The following is a 19,258-nucleotide window of genomic DNA, read 5'->3' on the forward strand; positions in this document are numbered from 1 at the left end:
GAAACGTTTGGTGGGTGGGGGGGGGGGGGACGAGTGACGGTTCTATACTGTGAAACTGTCTCCCTTTCGTCCTCACCTTTCAATCTTCTTTGTCTCCTTTCAGGGATATTTTTCTTTAGTGTTGAAATTGATGTGATGGGACATTAGGGAGAAAAAACAACAACAACATTCTTACAGCTTGTAAAGTTTCCACCTCAGTCAGCGACTCGACAAAAAAAAAAAAAAAAAAAAAATGATGTAAAACCAGTTCCCCCCCAGTTCAACAACTCCTCCAACAATCAAAAGAAATCAAAAATAACAATGCAAGTTACAGATTTTTGTTGTTGTTGTAATAATCTGTTTTGGTCATTCGGGCGTCTCGTAAAAAGGAAAAGAGTTAAAAGTCAAACTGTGTTTGGGAGTATTTAGTGAGCTTCAAGAAAAAAAAAAGTGCTTTCTTGCTGACAGTTTTGTCACATCTACTTAAGACTGTGCAGTACATTGATTGATGACTTTTTCGATGCTTTGAGTAATAGAATGTAAACATCTCTCTTGCATTGTGTTATTTCCTCAGTCAATCAGTTTGGAAATTTGTTTTCGGTCTGATGCGATGCAAAACTTAATCGAAGTAGCACTTAAACGGTATATTACTGTGAGAGCGTGGCAGGCCTTGCCTTTGGTACCTCCGCCTTAATTTAACTCACTTAATCCACCTCTTAATATCATATATCTTTAATAGCATCATATATTTTATTTTATTAATTTAATAACACATAACACACCCTAATTAAAGGAGTCTTCAATTCTAAAAAATAATAATAATAATTTTGCTGAGATTACATGCTGTCTTTCAGAAAGAAGTTGATCCTTATCACTCGTTCCGAAATGTGATTGTTTGGGAATGTATGTGTTCATATGACAAATCATATTTGATACACGTTTCACGCGTAATTGACGCCATCGGCTGTGAACTATCTTGCCACAACTGTCATCATGAAGTAAGAACAACAGTGCCGCATTGTGTTTAAGTGCGACAGCAGCAGCGCAACACTGCGTAAGCATGGACGGCATGTACAGTATGCTAGCGTTCGACTCCTTGCTCACCTTCTTTGGCAGGCGGGATGGTGGGAGGGGGTTCCGTGGCAGGGGGTTCTGTCGGAGCCTGCGTGGGCGCTGGCACTGGAGGCGCACGCGCCAAAAATGCACACACATACACAGACACGCAACAAATCCTTAATGAGAGATAACAACGAACTGTGAAACTTTGAAACGTTTCCTAATCCTCTTTTTGGCACCAATAGCTGAGTAGTAAATGAGCTTTTACGGGGTGTGTGCGTATTTACAATCAACGGGTGTGAGAGCAATCTTGTTGTTGTTGTTTTTAGTCTTTCTCCATCTATAAGTCCAAGTAAAAAGACAAAAAAAAGTGTTTATATTTACCATCTGTTCCCCATAACCCGGGGACAGCAAAGGTATTTCCATCAATCCAGTGTGTGTCTGACCAGAGGCTGTTTTTTTAGAGGAAAAAAAAACAAGCCCTGGGTTGGGGATGTGTCTGAGCCAAAGCGATTAGTTGGCAGGAAGGAGTAGATTTGGTCAAAAAGCTAAAAAAAAAAAAAAAAAAAGTACAGGTATACAAAATGTACACCACATTGGACACAAGAACAAATCTTGTGTTAAATGCAATGGCAAATAAACAGGATCTATTTGCTCCCTTATTTATTTATTTTTCAATTGTAGCAGAACAGATGGCAAAATTAGCTGAGGCATAAACAGTGTTTGATTGATAGTATTCACAAAGTAGGTCTGCACTTAAAGTCAATATAATTGAAGGTGTACATTTCTGTTCAGAATCAGACGTTTACTTAAATGAGTAAATTGCAAAATGCTGATCATCCTTTTATTTCTGTTCCTGCAAATGCATTAGGAACACTGCATATTTGATTGGCTAATCAAATCATCAAGAAAAATGTGTCACAATTGTAAGTCCTATATAATATTAACAATATCGGGTTGGGTTGCCACTCAATAACCTTAATCTTGTTAGACTGGAACCGAGATGCTGTTCGCTTGCTTGTGTGTTACGAGTTGTTGTCTTGTTGAAACGCTGCATTCAAAGGCATTTCATTTTCAGCGCAAGGCAACATGACCTCTTCAATTATTCAGATTTATTTATACTGATAGATGATCCTCGGCGTCCTAACAGGATCGTGTGCGAATCATCGCACATGTCGCGATGCAGGTGAGCTGCGGCCAGAGTCTTCACTGAGACTCGGATATTAAAAAAAAATATATATATATATATATATATATATATATATATATACTGTATATGGCGAAGGTCGTAGAGACTGCTGCAGAGAGGCAGCCATGTGTCGCTGATTGGAAAAGGGACTTGAAACTGTGCCTCGAGAAGAGGAAAACTTGTGGCTGCTTCACCATGACAACACGCCTGCTCACAAAGGCGACGTTGCTGTTGTTTTCCTCTTTCCCCAACTCAAGTGTGTCATCAAGGAGACCCGTTTTGAAGACAACATCGGGAGGGCCGTGGCGACTTTACGGTTTAGATCTGAAATATATCTTTTACGACATCGGTTCTGGAACCTTTCTGACGCACCTCATATATACGTACATGTATATAGAATACGCTCTTCTTCAAATGTGTTAAACATGTAATGGATGTCCATGTGGAGTGTGAGTCCACCAAAGTAAAAGTTGTTAAATAATGTGAACAAAAAAAAGAGAAGTGAAGTTCCCATGTGTTTTTTCTTTCAACTATTGCCAAAATGTACGACATACGTGTCATGTCAGTGACGGTGACAGGAGGGCCTTCCATTTCCTGCATCCGCGCGCGAATGCTGATCTCGTATTGGCTGCTTGGAAAAAGGTCGTAGAAGCACTGTCGAGAAGCCCCGCCTCCTTGGCTCACTTCCTGTCGCTGACTGTCTGCGGTAAAACAATCAAACAGGCCCATAAGGATTAAAAGAAAAAAAATACCCCTTAATCCCATTAAATGTTCATCTGAGAGGTTTCTTCATGTTTGAAAAAAGAAAGAAAAGATCTCTGAGCGTAAGCTACTTAAGTGAAGATATTGAAGCATTTCCACTTTTTACAGACTGACCCATTGAAGGTTACTCGGTCAAAAATATTGCATTCAAATATCTGACACATAAAAGCAGTGCAGACATGCCCCAAAACCAAATAAAAACAAGCGCACTCATGCAAAAGCCAAACCTTTTTTTGTGCTTGGGTGTTTGCGTGATTCCAATCCATGGTATCTTTTTAACATCCATCCGTGAACACACACACACACAACTCGACTTGTTTTGATTTCCCCTTTTCCGCCGCATGTTTGGTGGAGGTTCTCATTGATTGTGATCCTCAAATATCTTGCATATGACATTTGAAAAAAAAAAAACGAAACATGCGAGGAAGGTGAGAAAATAAAACGGAGCAAATAAATGGCAGGAAAGTACTGATTTGTTTCCTCATCTATTTCCAATTTTCTTCAGACTTTGCAAAGGCCACACAGAGCGACAGCTTTTCGTATTCAAAGCAACTGAATGAACATTGAGACTGGCAACAAAACTGGAACAAACTGTAGTTGCTGTTTCCAACTTTTAACAGCCCTATTGTGTTCCCTTCTTTGATCACAAAAAGAGTACAATATCGTCATGTTACAAATAAGATAAAGCTGTTTAAGCAGCTGTTTATGGCTCGACTCGCATGCGTCAGCATCACATTTAATCGCTTCAATAGGAATGTCCAGCCATCTGCTGGACAAGTAGACGGAAAAGTTATGTCAAAACTGTTGAAAAATATCATTTCAACAGGAATACTAGTTTGAACACTTCAAAAAGCAACGTATCCTTTTGTACTTACTGAGTGTGGATTGGATGGAGACTCTGTAATAGGTCGCGTGCAGATGAGGCTGCCATTGCGCACACATGCTGTTGTGGCGCACCTGCGAGACTGTCAAGTCAGAGACACCCAGGAACACTGGAGAGGGACGACGAGGATGAACAACACGACAGACAGGTTATCGATTGGTTAAGACACGAATTGATATGACATTCTGCTGCCAAATATGACATGGCCAAATTATGAGAGCTAACTAATAATCATTTCCGAACGTGAGGTTTGCTCACATCATCACTTCGGATTTTTAACCTTGGGGCCTTTTTTCAGCAAAAAAACAAAAACAAAAAACAAACTTAATTGAATTGAATGTAATCTGAAAAAGCTTCAGCGTTTAATACGAGGTATGACCTGATTTTTGGAATCTTTTTACACATCTTGGTCGAGCTTAATGTTGAGAACAGTGTGAGAGTGTGAAAATCAAGCGGTGCGAGCAAGCGAAGAAGTAACACGAACGTATTGCTATAAACGTCTGTTTTCTGATTTCAAAATGGTCACTCTGAGTGCAGCAATGAATTCAATTATAGTTAGTAACAAATCAAATGGAATTTTCCCGAAATGGGGCAGGACGGAGCATGATGCAAAACATCCTAAACAACTTAAATAGCACTGGTAGCAAGTAAATCTCCGAGGAGCTGCTTCCTGCCTCTCTTTTATTTCCTCTCGCAACTTCCACCCTTGTTGACAAAATGTGCTAACGGTAAGAAATAGCCTTGGCTCGAATGCCACCTAGTTGATATTTAGTGCAGTAAGCATATGGCAGAAAAAAGAAAAAAAAAGGGTGAATCATGCATATTAGAAAGCACGATTGATTTTAGCAATATGCAAGAGCAAACACAGACATACACCATATTTGAGGCATATGCCCAAAAATATTTTCACAATTGTATTGGAGCAAAAAATACAATAAAATAAATTAACCTTTTCCAATGATAGTAGGCTCTACATAAACTATGGAGTCAAAACAATGTATTCCTTTTCATCAACTTTTCCAATTTGTCACTCACTCTTCTCAGAGTCTAACAAGACCTTAGAGCTCAATTAAGTAAAAAAAATAAAAAATCTAAACAAAAACCCTCTAGCGCAGTGGGGAATAGTATGCGACTGTAAAGACAGCTTTGAATGGACGAGACAAAAACAAAAAGTTGAAACAAACGAAAAGGAAATAAGGCAAAAAATGTCAAAGAGGAGATTTGAGTAGCTTGTGCTAAGGGAGAACAGACATTGAGGAGAATTTGCAAATACTTGTATGCACGCATCTAAAACCACTTTATACAGTAAGGAGAGGCACCTCAATGCAAACAACATAACACTTAATTATGAGGAAACATTTTCATTCCCTCCAGCGGTACTCAAGGCACCAATAATTATCTTTCCGCTTGCTCGTATGTGTGAGTTATTGGTGCAAGCATGCGCGTTTGCTACCATTAGAAAGATGCTACCGTGAATCACGACAAGCACCGACGTTAAATCATGGCTAGTGGAACTTGTGTCTAAAGTATCCCTTTCAATTTCCTGCAACGGATACATTATACGAGGTGTGTCAGAAAAGTGGGCGTATTTCAAAACCCAAACAACAAACTGCGTGTTTTGTCGCCCCTTTTGTCGAAGGCAGAAAGTCGAAGTTAAAGTCACGTTGATCGCAATCTTTGACGTGAGGGGCATCGTCCACTTGTTTTTTTGCTCAATCATTTTGTGACCTCTCTCCTGGAACTTCTCTGACACCCCTCATATAATTCATTGTTCATTAAAGAGTCACGCTGATAATTGACTAGCGATCTGTTCAAGGTGTAACCCATCTCTCGCGCCCACCAGGTCCACTGAAGGGTGGGTTAGATGACTTGGGTTTTGAAGTAAAACGAAAAAGTCTTGTATGAAAAGAATCAGAACTAATAAAGTAACAATTTGTGAGATTCATGTCATTCTGTATGCATACAAAAAAAAAAGAAAAAAAAACAGCTCGCAGAGGACAGACAAGTATCATCAAAAATAGTATTATTTAAGGGTAAATGAACATTAATATATTTCTGTGGTTACCTTGAAGAGCATATTAAAATATGGGAACTTCAAAGAAACCAGAAGGACATGCAGGATCTATCGCTCATCATCGATGGGGATTTATTAAAGGACAGACGGAGGATGTAACAACATCGTAGCACAACTGAATTTAAAAATCCATGCATTAAAAGCAAACCCTTTCTTCTTTATTGCATTTGGTTATTGTTGAGTGACTCAATTTATGTTGTGGTTTATTCGTAGTGTTTGATGCTTTTTCAGTCATTTTAAATTATTAAAAAAAAAAAAGAATTTCATTTCCATACCCGTTATTGCTCACTGCGGTGACAAAACATCAAGACAACAAGTGGATAATTTGTCATTTGAGTGGTTTTGTATATTGTCCTTGCAGGACAAATTGTTAGTTAACAAAGGAAACATTGTAACTTTCCCGGTATGTTACTTATTTCCCTTTTGTTGTTGTCATATAAAACCACCTACCTCTAAATCTGTGCTTAAAATGTGTGAGGCGTGAAGTCACTTTAGCCTTGTGCACTCGCTGAAAACAAATCTATAGCTTAAAAAATGGTTTCTTCCATCTGACAGGGATAGATCAATATTGTTCTGTCGTCCGTCTTTGCTGGAGTCTCAATGGAAATATGAGCCTTTAATATGCATGTTGTACTTCTGCCTTCGCTGTTATTGCTTCCTCTCTGTCCTCACTCTAACAGTCACACTGTCCTTCCCACAAAATTGCAAGAAATACTTAACCTGACAGCAACGTCCCATTAAAGCTTAGGAATTCAATTTGAGATCTCATTTTAACCACACTGTTATCATTAACCTTTTGCCCCATCAAACTAACTGCAAGATGGATTCCATTTCAATTTAATGCAACACACAGGGTTGTCTTCTGTATGGCCAAGGACATTTTTTTTTTTACTTTTTTTTTTTTTTTTTTTTTTTTTATAAACGTGACTACGGTTAGCTAACAAACATCATTAAATAAAACCTGATACATGCTCACATGTCTTAGCGTTCACTAGCAATGGTTCACTTTGTCCCGATGGGTAGGATGCGGTCACTTGAACGCTGTACTCTGTCCCACTTTGCAGATTCGGGAGGAGAACCGAGTTGACGTCTTCACGCACGGTCATCTCCGAAACGCTCCCTGGTACTGAGGGAGCTAGACATACACACGCATAGAGTCAACAACTTTTCTGCTATTTCCATCCACTTAATAATTGAGACTGATAATAATTTGTAGATGTGGTTCCATGAAATGAGTGCTTACAGCAGTCCTTGCAAAGTTCTGATAAATTGTATTTGAAGCGTCTTTTTGACGTAGCAGAATTTGAAGCCAGTGCATCTCGAGCTGTGTTCAAATGAGAACTCTGCATTTGTGTTACCAAATACATTAAAGTTCATTTCTCCCACATAAACAAAACACGCCAAGACCATTACAGGCGTATTAACATTTGGGAAGACTTTTGCAAATTGCCACTTAGTCGAGTCCTACTCTGGTCTTATAGGTTTTAAATTGCATTAACTGTTTGACACCTGACCTGAGTCAAAGCACAAACACAAACTGCTTCTAAAGAGGACAATAACACAAAAATGTGTTGCAGAAAATGTTTAAAACAAAACAAAAAAGCAGGAAAAACAGGAGGAGCAGCATTCATCTTTGTACAACACCACTGACAATAAAAAGCAGACTCTTCGTGCGCGCATGTGCTAACCAACTAGACTTCACATTAATTCCTAAAATCACATTCATGTGGACTCTGGGTTTGAGGCGAAGCGGTTGTTGTGTTGAGATGACAGCAAGCAGATATGGAAACATGAGCAACTGTAATGGACTCATGAAACAGTTAGCGGTCAAGAAGCAAGAGGAGAGTAAAAAGCAAATGTTTTAAGGCAATAAATGTCTAATTTAAGACACATAACATTCTTGTGGGGAATGAAACCAGTCATGAAAAACAAAATGGTTTACTCTCCAGCTGTAAAATGTTTGTATACTCAGTCTGCAGTGAGTCAAAGGAACCTTTTGTTAATTTTAGGTTTGCGTATTTGTTGTAATGCATTTTTGTCTCTTAGTGAGTGTACCTACCATAGACCGGTTGGTAAAGGATCTTGAAACCCATGGCAGCAGACTGCGGAGGGTCCCAGGTGACCCTCAAGCGGTTGTACCACTCCTCGGATATACGAAGGTTTTCAGGAGACAAGAGCGGCACTGGGCCAAAATAAATAAACAAATTCATTCAAAAGAATATTCAACACATAATAAATCCGGTACACCTAAATGTACAACCCCAATTCCAATGAAGTTGGGAAGGTTGTGTTAAATATAAAAAAAAAAACTGAATACAATGATTTGAAAATCACGTTCAACCTACATTTAATCGAATACACTACAAAGACAAGATATTTAATGTTCAAACTGATAAGCTTAATTGTTTTTAGCAAATAATCATTAACTTAGAATTTTATGGCTGCAACAAGTTCCAAAAAAAGCTGGGACAGGTGGCAAAAAAGAGTGAGAACAGGCTAATTGGGAACAGGTGGGTGCCATGATTGGGTATAAAAGGAGCTTCCCTGGATTGCTCAGTCATTCACAAGTAAAAATGGGGCGAGGTTCACCTCCTTGTGAACAAGTGCGTGAGAAAATAGTCGAACAGTTTAAGGACAATGTTCCCTGAATGTACAATTGCAAGGAATTTAGGGATTTCATCATCTACGGTCCATAATATCATCAAAAGGTTCAGAGAATCTGGAGAAATCCCTGCTTGTAAGCGACAAGGCCGAAAACCAACATTGAATGCCCGTGACCTTCGATCCCTCAGGCGGCACTGCATCAAAAACCGACATGGATGTGTAAAGGATATCACCACATGGGCTCAGGAACACTTCAAAAAACCAATGTCAGTAGATACAGTTCGGCGCTACAGCCGTAAGTGCAACTTGAAGCTCTACTATGCAAAGCAAAAGTAATTTATCAACAACGCCGCCGGCTTCTCTGGGCCCGAGCTCATCTAAGATGGACTGATGCAAACTGAAAAAGTGTTCTGTGGCCCGACGAGTCCACATTTCAAATTGTTTTTGGAAATTGTGGACATCGTGTCCTCCGGGCCAAAGAGGAAAAGAACCATCCGGACCGTTATGGACGCAAAGTTCAAAAGCCAGCATCTGTGATGGTATGGGGCTGTGTTAGTGCCATTGGCATGGGTAACTTACACTTCTGTGAAGCCACCATTAATGCTGAAAGGTACATACAGGTTATGGAGAAACATATGCTGCCATCCAAGCAACATCTTTTTCATGGACGCCCCTGCTTACTTCAGCAAGACAATGCCAAACCACATTCTGCTCGTGTTACAACAGCGTGGCTTTGTAGTAAAAGAGTGCGGCTACTAGACTGGCCTGCCTGCAGTCCAGACCTGTCTCCCATTGAAAATGTGTGGCACATTAGACTCTGCTAGAGGACTCTGCATCTTTTTGCACAATTGTTTTTTGTCAATGTCTTTATGTCCCCAAAGTGTTCTGTAAATTGACTGTTGTCTGTTGTACTAGAGCGGCTCCAACTACCGGAGACAAATTCCTTGTGTGTTTTTGGACATACTTGGCAAATAAAGATGATTCTGATTCTGATTACGAAGCGTGAAATACGACAACGGAGACCCCGGACTGTTGAACGGCTGAAGCTGTACATCAAGCAAGAATGGGAAAGAATTCCACCAACAAAGTTTCAACAATTAGTGTCCTCAGTTCCCGAACGTTTATTGAATGTTGTTAAAAGAAAAGGTGATGTAACACAGTGGTAAACACGACCCTGTCCCAGCTTTTTTGGAACGTGTTGCATCCATAAAATTATAAGTTAATGATTATTTGCTAAAACAATAAAGTTTATCAGTTTGAACATTAAATATCTTGTCTTTGTGGTATATTTAATTAAATATAGGTCAAACATGATTTGCAAATCATTGTATACTGTTTTTATTTATGTTTAACACAATGTCCCAACTTCATTGGAATTGGGGTTGTACAATTATCTCATTAATTACGTGAACATTCTGACATAATTGAAATTGAAAGTTAATGATTACTGGAGAGGCTCATTTTCTCCCATTGGGACTTTTTAAAAATATTCAGTCACAGAATTTCCCAACAATTAATATGTCCATTATTATATATATTTTTTTAAAAAAGCATAAAAAAGAAACACATCAGTGAACAGCGTTTGGTATATTGCACGCATCTTAAACTATTTTGCATCTCCAGTATCAAAAATGTATCGAGGTTGTGGCTGAGTGAGAGTGGCTTCATATAATCAATAATTTATGTTCCTCATTTTGGAGGCGACAATATAAAAAATAAGGCACGGTCGATTTGTTGTTATGGCGCGGTGGAACACTCTATACATGTTTTAAATTGCAAATGCAGCAAAAGACACAGTTAAAAAAATGTTTTGTTCAGGTTCTAGAGTTGGTTTAATATGTTGATTTCCTGAATAATTTATTTGCAAAGAAAGTTTCATCTCTACACGAAATGATCATGCTGTTCGTACTTGTGTGTCTGAGGTCTGATTTATTACGACGCTGCTTGTAGGCTCAAAGGTTTTTATTTGCAATAAGGCCAGCCTTAATATAAGATGATGACATACTGTATCATATCCAGCATTCCTTCTCCCTGTTTAACGAGGCAATCAGTATTTCTCATGAGAATAGTTGAGGTAATCAATAAGGATGGGAGCAGTGCTTCTTTAATGAAAGGAACTGCTGTAATTATGAATGGACCTCATTAAGACAATTAAGAAGGCATCAGTGTTTGTCATACGCTTCGTTTAAATTTTATTTCATGGACATGGATGGAAAAAATGGATTTGCCTTCCTCATCTGTAACCTTCCATTAAGACATGTTGACAAAAAAAAAAAAATGGACAAAAATGATTTAGTTTTTGTTTTGCGTGGGCGTGCGTGTGCGACTTACATGTGGTCCCCTGTGCGGACACGCTGATGCCAACGTCCCCATCGGTGTAAACTGGTGTGACAGTTACTTTGTACTGAGTGTCAGGAAGTAAGGACTCGAGCAGCACACTTTTCTGTCTACCAGGAACTAACACCTAAACACACACGCACACACACACAAAGCGGCAGTCAAGTTTCACATTACACGAATAAGGGACAGTACAAAAAACATACCATGTAAATGAAAAGATATCACACATTATTGCAGATATGTACTGTATATTATTACAAATTTGGAGGGAAAGACAAGGTTCATTTGATGCCAGATTGTAGAAATCTACGTGTAATTTAAGGGATTTAAGCACAACTGTTCAGCAATTCTGCTCACTGCAGCTCAGTCAATAAAGTCAGATGAGACCAAAAGAGAGACGGAGCAATTAAAGTCGGGTATTGGTGTTGAAGTTGGTTCTCCTCCAGCATTTGAATGTGCTTGTTTCCGCCAAATAAATTGGTGGTCTAGTATTTCAGCAACTTCAAATAGTGAGAAAGTAACATGATGGCTGTGATCTTGTCGAGAGATGATGTGAATATGAATCAAGACCGATATTGAGTGATGATGACTCTCTGAGATTGACGACGGCAGGTAATGGAAAAAAAAAAAGTCCTCTCAAGGTTAACTTTAAGGTCTCTTGTTCTGGAGCTTTCCATCATTTTACAGGCTCTGTGCTAGCGCAAAGAAACGTGATGTGCCGTTTTCAAAACCCCGTGGCGGACTAGACATTAACTTGGACTCTGAGGGGGGAGCCAGCCCAACTCAGTGCCAGTCCCAAGCCCGGATAAATAGGGAGAGTCGGAGTCAGGAATGGTAAAAGCTGTGAAGATGGAGAAGAAGACGGGTAGACTCGACTAGTGATTCCCAATGCCACAGCTGTGTCATGAGAGATCATCAGCTGTGTGGGAATTATTCAATTTCAGTGAATATGTCCAAAAAGTATGATTTATTTACTCCAAATAATGGATCTATCCATCAACGCCGGCAACATATAGTGACAGGCAGAACAATCTAGTTCTCTTCCACTGGATGGCAGAAGGTCCAATTGACCTGTGGCTCCACCTGTTGCCATTCATACAACAGACTCATTCACAGCTTTCTTTGAGTGAGACCGCGCAGATTAGGGCTGCACGATATTGGAAAAAAAGGATTACATTTGTTTTTAAAACAGAGTTTATAATTCTCAATTTTGAACTCAGTTCACATGTCCAAAAACAAACTAGCTCATAGTTTGTTTGGTTTTTTTTTTTCAAACGAGCTGACACGCTTATGCTTGATGCGTGGGTAAAAGTTGTCGAACGGTATCGTCGTCCAAGCAAAATGAAACGGCATCTTCAAATACAACATGCGTCAATAAACGCCCAGATTTCATACTGGTAATTTAAGCTTTCAATTAAAAAATGTCCATACACTTTAACAGTACTGTCCAGGGGAAATTCTCATCATGATAACATCTGTGCATAATAAATAACTGTTGGCCCAAGTTGCGGTAAACACTTGCCACTGCTGTCACGTGTGCTAATCCAGTCATCAATTTTCTGCTGGATGTCCAGTTGAGGATCACAGCAAGCGCTGGTGCTTACTTAAGGTGAAAGGCGGACGACAACAGCAGCTCGATGGAGAAGAGGGAATTGAGTGGGAATTAATCCCACGACATCACCATAAAAGTGTTGTACGTGACGCACGACACGAGCATCGCGCTTGCCCAGAGTCGCTTAAACTTCCCAAAAGAGACACCCTGACACAATTATGTGTCAGGCTTAAGCCCTTGTCCCACTTGTGTTTAGCAAATGTTTCCCCATCCACCCCTACTTGTTTCTTTTATTCGTCTCTCCACTGCGACCCTTCTCCGAAGCCAGCGAGGTAAATGGCTTCTGAAAAGAAAATGGCATGTCCTCCGGCTTGGTCAGGCCTCTCCATCTTGTGCGGCGCTGACGCCACAGCGGGAAATTAAAACGAGAAGGAAAAAAAGTGTGAAAGGGATGAAAGTAAAAGCTGTTGATGAGAGCAGAGGGAGGCAACGTCGGATTGGAGGAACAGATGGAGGGGAGGGAGTCGCCTGTTGAGAGTGGATGTGTGTCTCGGCGATGTGGGATTGGAGAGGCCAAGTGGACCGGCACTAAACGTGTAACTGGTTTTCTGATGGGAGTAAATGATCACCACAACCGGCCACTCCTGAGTCTGTGAAAAAGCAGCGTTGTTGTCTGTCCTGTAAAATCAATATACACAACAGTTTGTGATGTGTAAAAAGCAATATGTTGTGAACATAGGGGTGAGAAGGGTTAACTGTTTTTTCCCCCAAAATCATTATTGTGTATGTGTGTGTGTGTGTGTGTGTGTGTGTGTGTGTGTGAGGGTTTGTTAGTGCTACTCCATCTTTAGTTGACTAGCCTTTCAGAAGTGAGAAGAACAAACTTTAGAAGGCTTGAAATGAAAATGTCCAAATTGTTAAATACAAATTCAGGAGCGTGAATATGCATTTAGCACATTTACCGACTCAGCTTAATAAACTGACCGTCTCCTCTCCGCGATCGGCTCCGAGGCTGGCGTAGGACAGCCTGTAGCTCCCCACACGGGGGTCGTCCAGCTCCCAAGATGCCCGGAGGCTCTGCGTGGTCTCGTCATTCACAAGAAGGTTTCTCAGCGCTTGGCGGGGGGCTGTGCAGCGCAGACATGAGGTTTGCATTCATCAAAATGTCACTGAAAACTGCCAGCGGGTTTAAGTGTGGGTTGGACAGATTTGAAATATCAGGTTGATTAAAAAAATTGGTTTTAAAAAGACAGCTGGAACGGGAGAGTTTGACACAAACCAGTAAAGCCTCTGTTTTGTTGGTCTGCGCCAATGGTCTTGATAGCGCCTTTAAAATGTTTGTGCACATGAATCAAGCTTGTGCAGACTTGAATTGCTGAAATCTGTAAAGCTTCTTAAATGAAGCAACTCTTCAATAAAAGCCTTGAAATAGGTATTGCTCACTTTTTAAAATCCCAAGCCAAGCCATTAGCTATCCTTTATGATGTTTTGATTTGATTTGATTTTTTTTTACAGCTTTGACTAGGGAAATGGCTTTAACTCAATTAGCTGCAGCCGGTTCGACACGCTGAAAAACAAGTCAGGCTGCCTCTGGGTCACCCGTGAAATAATACGTCTGAACCACAATTGCGGGGGTGAATCCAATTCGGTAACACAACCATAACTCACTTGACTGTGTTGCAGATTTGATTTTAATCATACAAAAGCAGACAGCGTGGGGCTCTAAACTGTTAGAAATTCTCCTGGATCTCGCCAGATTTGTGGAACACCAGCGCACACTGACAACCAGCAAATCTTTTAAAAAAAAAAATCGAAGGACTTAAGACGCTGTAAATAAATGCTCTGACATGAACCATAATTAAAACTCAGCTGCATTGATGGTCAAAAAAAGCAGGCACCGTTTGATCGTAGACTTTTCACGTTAACAGGTACTTACAGAAACACTTTATGTTGTAAAACGACCGCTCCTATAATTAAATATTTTTGGGGGGTCAAAATTACATCATATGTGCATGATGACAGTTTGGTGCCTGAAATCTGGTGATTTCACCTTCATTACTAACCCAACTAAGTACAATAAATGTACATGTTATAGTTATGTGAAATGATACAGACGTGAAGCAGTAGAAAGTGAATGTGTGAATAGTTGGACAACTGAGAGATGTTAAACTAGCATTGGTACTGAGTGTTATGTTTGGCCACATTTCACTGTGGACATTTGGACTCTTTCTGCAGTCATTTGCGCTCTTCTTACCGGAGGTTGTGGTGGCGATCGTTGTTGTCTTGGCCACTGGGGAAATACAGAGAGCATCAGTCACATGAGTCGAGTGAAACCCAGCAACTCTCTGTATCAATAGCTCAGGTAATTAGCTAGATACATAGAAATCATTGATGGGGAAAATAGATTTTCCTCCTCTGAGATAAACAAGGACAAATAAGTCCACGCAATTAGTCACATTCCGAGTTTTTGTTTTTTTTTGGGATGATGAATCGCATATGTTTGGGCTGATTTGCACTGTACTGCCCTCAGTGCTGGTTGCAACATGAGGGTAAGCAGTTCAAGAAATTCTATTGACTTGATTGGATGACTCAAGTTCCTCCGTCAATAACAAGAATCTCTGGTGCCCATAAAACATATTTTACTTGTGGTCTCTGTGACAGATACAGCGTCGCTCTCTGACTGGTCTTTGAAGAGCGCCATCACCATAACTTCGTACGCAGTGGAAGGTCTCAGATCTGTCAAAGTGTATCGGTGATTGCTTCCACTTAGGACCACCTAAAAAGGAAACACACGCACACACACACACACACACACATCTCACCAAAGATGCAAGTCTCGACTTACTGCACACAATAACACCAAAATGACCAACTCAAGTACATCTCATTGTTTAGGTATTTCCTACATTTTAAAATGTCTTGTCCATACTTCACATTGTAGTTAAGGAGAGTCGTCAAGATGTAATAGAATTGTGGCAATAGACACGTAGTGTGGCAGAATTCCAAGTCCAAGGTCACTAATTTGAGTTGGGAGGGCAACGAAAAATAAATAAAACCCCACAAAAAAACAACACAGAACATCAGCACAAAGGAAATCATGGGGCACTATTTAAGCTTGTGTATGTATACACAAAGAACCCATTGCCTCAGCATGCTCGCCTTTAACAGTAGTCTCTGTATCCCGTTAAACAAGAATTTGATCGTAATTCGAACATGTGCAGCGACTGCCAGTTGGACCGGCTGCAGCGGCAGACGGTCCAAACAACGTCTGTAACTTTGACAAGAAATGAATCAAAGCCCAAGGTAAAACTTTCATGCCAAGCAACTCTGAAATTGGAAGTGACTTAAAAACCAGGCTGCAGTGCATCTTTAATGAGTCAAACACTCTATCTTCCTATTTTAGTGAGGCATATTTCTATTTGTCTATTTATAGTATTTTTCTTTCATGCATAGCCCTCAGGGACATTTGCCTAATTAAAGAGAGTAGTCATTCAGCCATTTTAGTGGCAAAACATAAGAATAAATGATCCAAAAAAATGTCAATAAAACAAGTTGCACATGGAAAGTATTTTATCATATGCCTCTCATAAAAATCAATTTTATAACCCAGTTTATAATAAAGTTTTAGTACTGCAAAACTGGCCCTCCGTTTGTGTGAAATTGAGCAGAATTTTAATATTAAATAGCTGTTGGCAGGGGTGTAGCCATCATGTCAGAAGCAGGGGGTACAAATTGTTCAGGAGTAAGCCAACATTTATGAGCAAATGATCATCCTCTCGCATTCAAATGCGCATCTCCATAGTGGCCCAAAAAAACCGAAATAACCAAACTTTCAAACTATGGTTGAGGTCAAACACTGCAGCAGAAAAAGCAATCACTCAATCAAACTGTATTTGTACAGCACTTTTCAAACATAAAATGCAACCCAAAGTGCTTTACGTGAATTAAAGTCATCCCTCCACCACTTGTCCACACAAGCACAAGGGGCCTTATAATTGAACGCCAAACAGCAACACTGAACACAAAGAGAAGCCTAATATGTATTGCACACAAAATGGAATGGAAGTGAAATGGTTTTGAACCATAATTATTTCAATATTATTTTTAAGAAGTCAGAATCCTCTGATTTCAGCGAGTTCATCAATTGTTTCATACAATCTGTGATGGTTTTACTCTGCTTGTTTGCAGGCTGGTTAGCTCAACATTATTTATTTTTTTTTTTAGCTTTGCCATGACCAACAGTCAAGCATACGTCTGTCTCATTTGCTGTCTGCCGTGATTGATCATCTGCGAGGCGACGGTTCACGATGCATTCAAGAGCAGCTCGGGAAACAAATGAATTGTTTTAATGGCCGTAAAAGTGTGTGGGGGACAGATTCAGAAAGTAGGGGGGAACATGCCTGTGCCCCCTCTCAACTGTGCCCCTGTCTGTTGGTGCGTGTTTGCTGAGACAGAGTGCGTACTATCTGTGCTTCCAGCCTACTTCTCCAACTACCAAGTGTTATTTACAGCACTGATCACTCTCAGCAATAGTACACACACGCACACGCACACGCACACACACGCGCGCGCACACACACGCACACAAACGATACAGACATTAGAGAGCTCTATTGCCGCCTCCCAGTTGTCTGCAAAGCCTAGATCAGTGTAATAAAACACCCAAGCCATTCATCTCTGGGTCCATTTAGCTTTTATTTATACTCAGTCATGTCTGGGGCTTTACCGGCAGTTAGGTCCAAGCGGCAAGCGCTCTACTTTATCAGGGCACACCCAGCCATAAGTAGACTTCTGTTCTTTTGAACACTCGAAATAAAATGTTCACTCATGTAATAGTTTCCAAATTGATGAGAAGAGAGTACCAAATTCTCTGTGTGTTTTTTTTTTTAGCCTACTTATGTTTCATGGCTTAATTGTGGTCAGCATAAACCCTTCAAAGTCAACCTCAATTGCTGCAATACAGCGGCAGCCATGCAGCAGGTGCTGATGACGGGTACTGTACTAACCTGCTTTGTGTCGCCTCCTGCGAGCGGTGCCCAGGAGAGTCTGTAGACGATGATGTCATCTGCTGAGTGATCCCAGCTGACCTGAAAGCTGTCTGGAGTGACATCACTGGAACGGAGATGCAGTGGACCTGGAACCGGAGCTGAGAGATAAAGCTTAACTTTACATTTTACATCATGCATTTGAAACATAATTTTCTTGCGTTCTTCTCTCTGTCAAGTATGGAGATCCCAAAATTATTATTTTAAAAAAATATATGGTGGTATGAATGAGCAGGCATTTTGAAGAAAAGTCAAAAGTAGTTAATAGTAATAAGTAAATATTCACTTTTTTGCATGAACTAGATTTAGTTTCCAACAAAAATAGAACATATAATATGCACGTTGATATTTTTCAGTGTGTGATATATATAATAATAACATAAAAATAAACTACAATTGGCTCGCAACCAGTCCAGGGTGTGCCCCACCTCTCCCTCAAAATCCACTGGGATAGACACCATCTCACCAAGTGACCCTAATAAACACAAGCACCATATAAACAGATGCTAAAAAAAGAAAGAAAAAAAATCATAAAGCATGCAGCGAACAATATTTTCGCGCGAGCCCCCATCCTAAAGACCCCGTGATTCGGGAAAGAAAACATCATCTCCTTCTCGAATGAGTAGTTCAGTGGTTTCTTGGCAGGAGTCCATTTCTTCCAACTGACTCAGCACTGCAGCCCTGTCGTTTGTTGCTTAAAGGGATATTCCCCCAAATCAATAACCGTTAGTATGATTGAATAGTCAGGGACAGGGAAATGACCTGTTAATGTGCCCGGGCTATTATGCTGAGGTGTAAATGAGGTGGGCATACTGCCAACATAGCAGGGCGAGCAGTAGGAGCAATAAAATTCGACACTGTTTGGCACTGTGAGAAAAATGGCTCACCTTTGAACGGTACTGATACACCCTTTCATGGAAACTAAGAATAAATTGCACATCAGTAGAGATTGCTTTGGGGAATGAAATACAACCAATTTAGAAGACAAAATTAGGAGAACATTTATTTACATGCAAATTGGGACTGCTAGTGACATCTGTCTCCAACGGTTAACAGTTGCTCATCACCAAATAAGATTTAATAACCTAAAGCACAGCTCTACTTGCATGTATCAAATACAGCACAATATCCAATATAGCCAAATTTTTGGGACACCTGTCACCATTAACTCAATCAATAAAATTCAAAAAATGACTAAAGACACTCTAAAATTGTTCAGCCAGTCCAAGGTGATGAAAGTTGTTCAAATAGCAGCAAAGATTTATAACAAAAAAAAAAAAAATTGCGAATGTCATTGTCTAGGCCAGACTGATGCAGTGCTTCTACCAGCCAACAACAAAATGCTGCATTAAAAAGAAAAAGAAAAGAAATCCACAAATTGGCATGGAATTGTATACAATTCAATGAAAGTATTGGGCTGAAACACCAATGGCAAAACAAATTGCCTATCCTCAAAACTATCTTACGAGCCATCTTGATTTATTCCTCAAGGTAACAAAAGGGACGTACTGGTTGTAAATCCATCAGTGAGCGGCTCTGATTGGCCTTCATCATACAGCGCAAACAGAGCCACTGAGTACTCCGTCAGAGATGTCAGTCCACTGAGGTCGTAAGAGCTCACGGGCTCAACTTCCACCTGAAAGACGCACAAACATACACAAATTGATTACATCGCAAATAGAATTTCTGCGAGAAATTAAAAAAAATAAAAAAATAAAATGCTGGACGTGTTGTTTACAAACAATTCATATCAGCATTGAACAGTACTTGTACT

At 40.0% G+C, this 19,258-nt stretch overlaps 1 protein-coding gene across 1 annotated transcript in view; it reads right to left on the bottom strand.

Moving 5' to 3' along the window:
• col14a1a (collagen, type XIV, alpha 1a) overlaps positions 1-19,258 on the bottom strand; it is an 85,834-nt gene that overhangs the window by 37,331 nt on the left and 29,245 nt on the right. Inside the window, 11 exon segments of the mRNA XM_061675159.1 lie at positions 1,084-1,158; positions 2,779-2,925; positions 3,862-3,978; positions 6,920-7,078; positions 8,003-8,125; positions 10,879-11,011; positions 13,424-13,566; positions 14,694-14,729; positions 15,083-15,215; positions 17,446-17,585; positions 18,994-19,120. Coding sequence (XP_061531143.1) covers positions 1,084-1,158; positions 2,779-2,925; positions 3,862-3,978; positions 6,920-7,078; positions 8,003-8,125; positions 10,879-11,011; positions 13,424-13,566; positions 14,694-14,729; positions 15,083-15,215; positions 17,446-17,585; positions 18,994-19,120 — 1,333 coding nt within the window.

The sequence above is a fragment of the Phycodurus eques genome, chromosome 4 (assembly GCF_024500275.1).
Source record: "Phycodurus eques isolate BA_2022a chromosome 4, UOR_Pequ_1.1, whole genome shotgun sequence".
Lineage (NCBI taxonomy): Eukaryota > Metazoa > Chordata > Actinopteri > Syngnathiformes > Syngnathidae > Phycodurus > Phycodurus eques.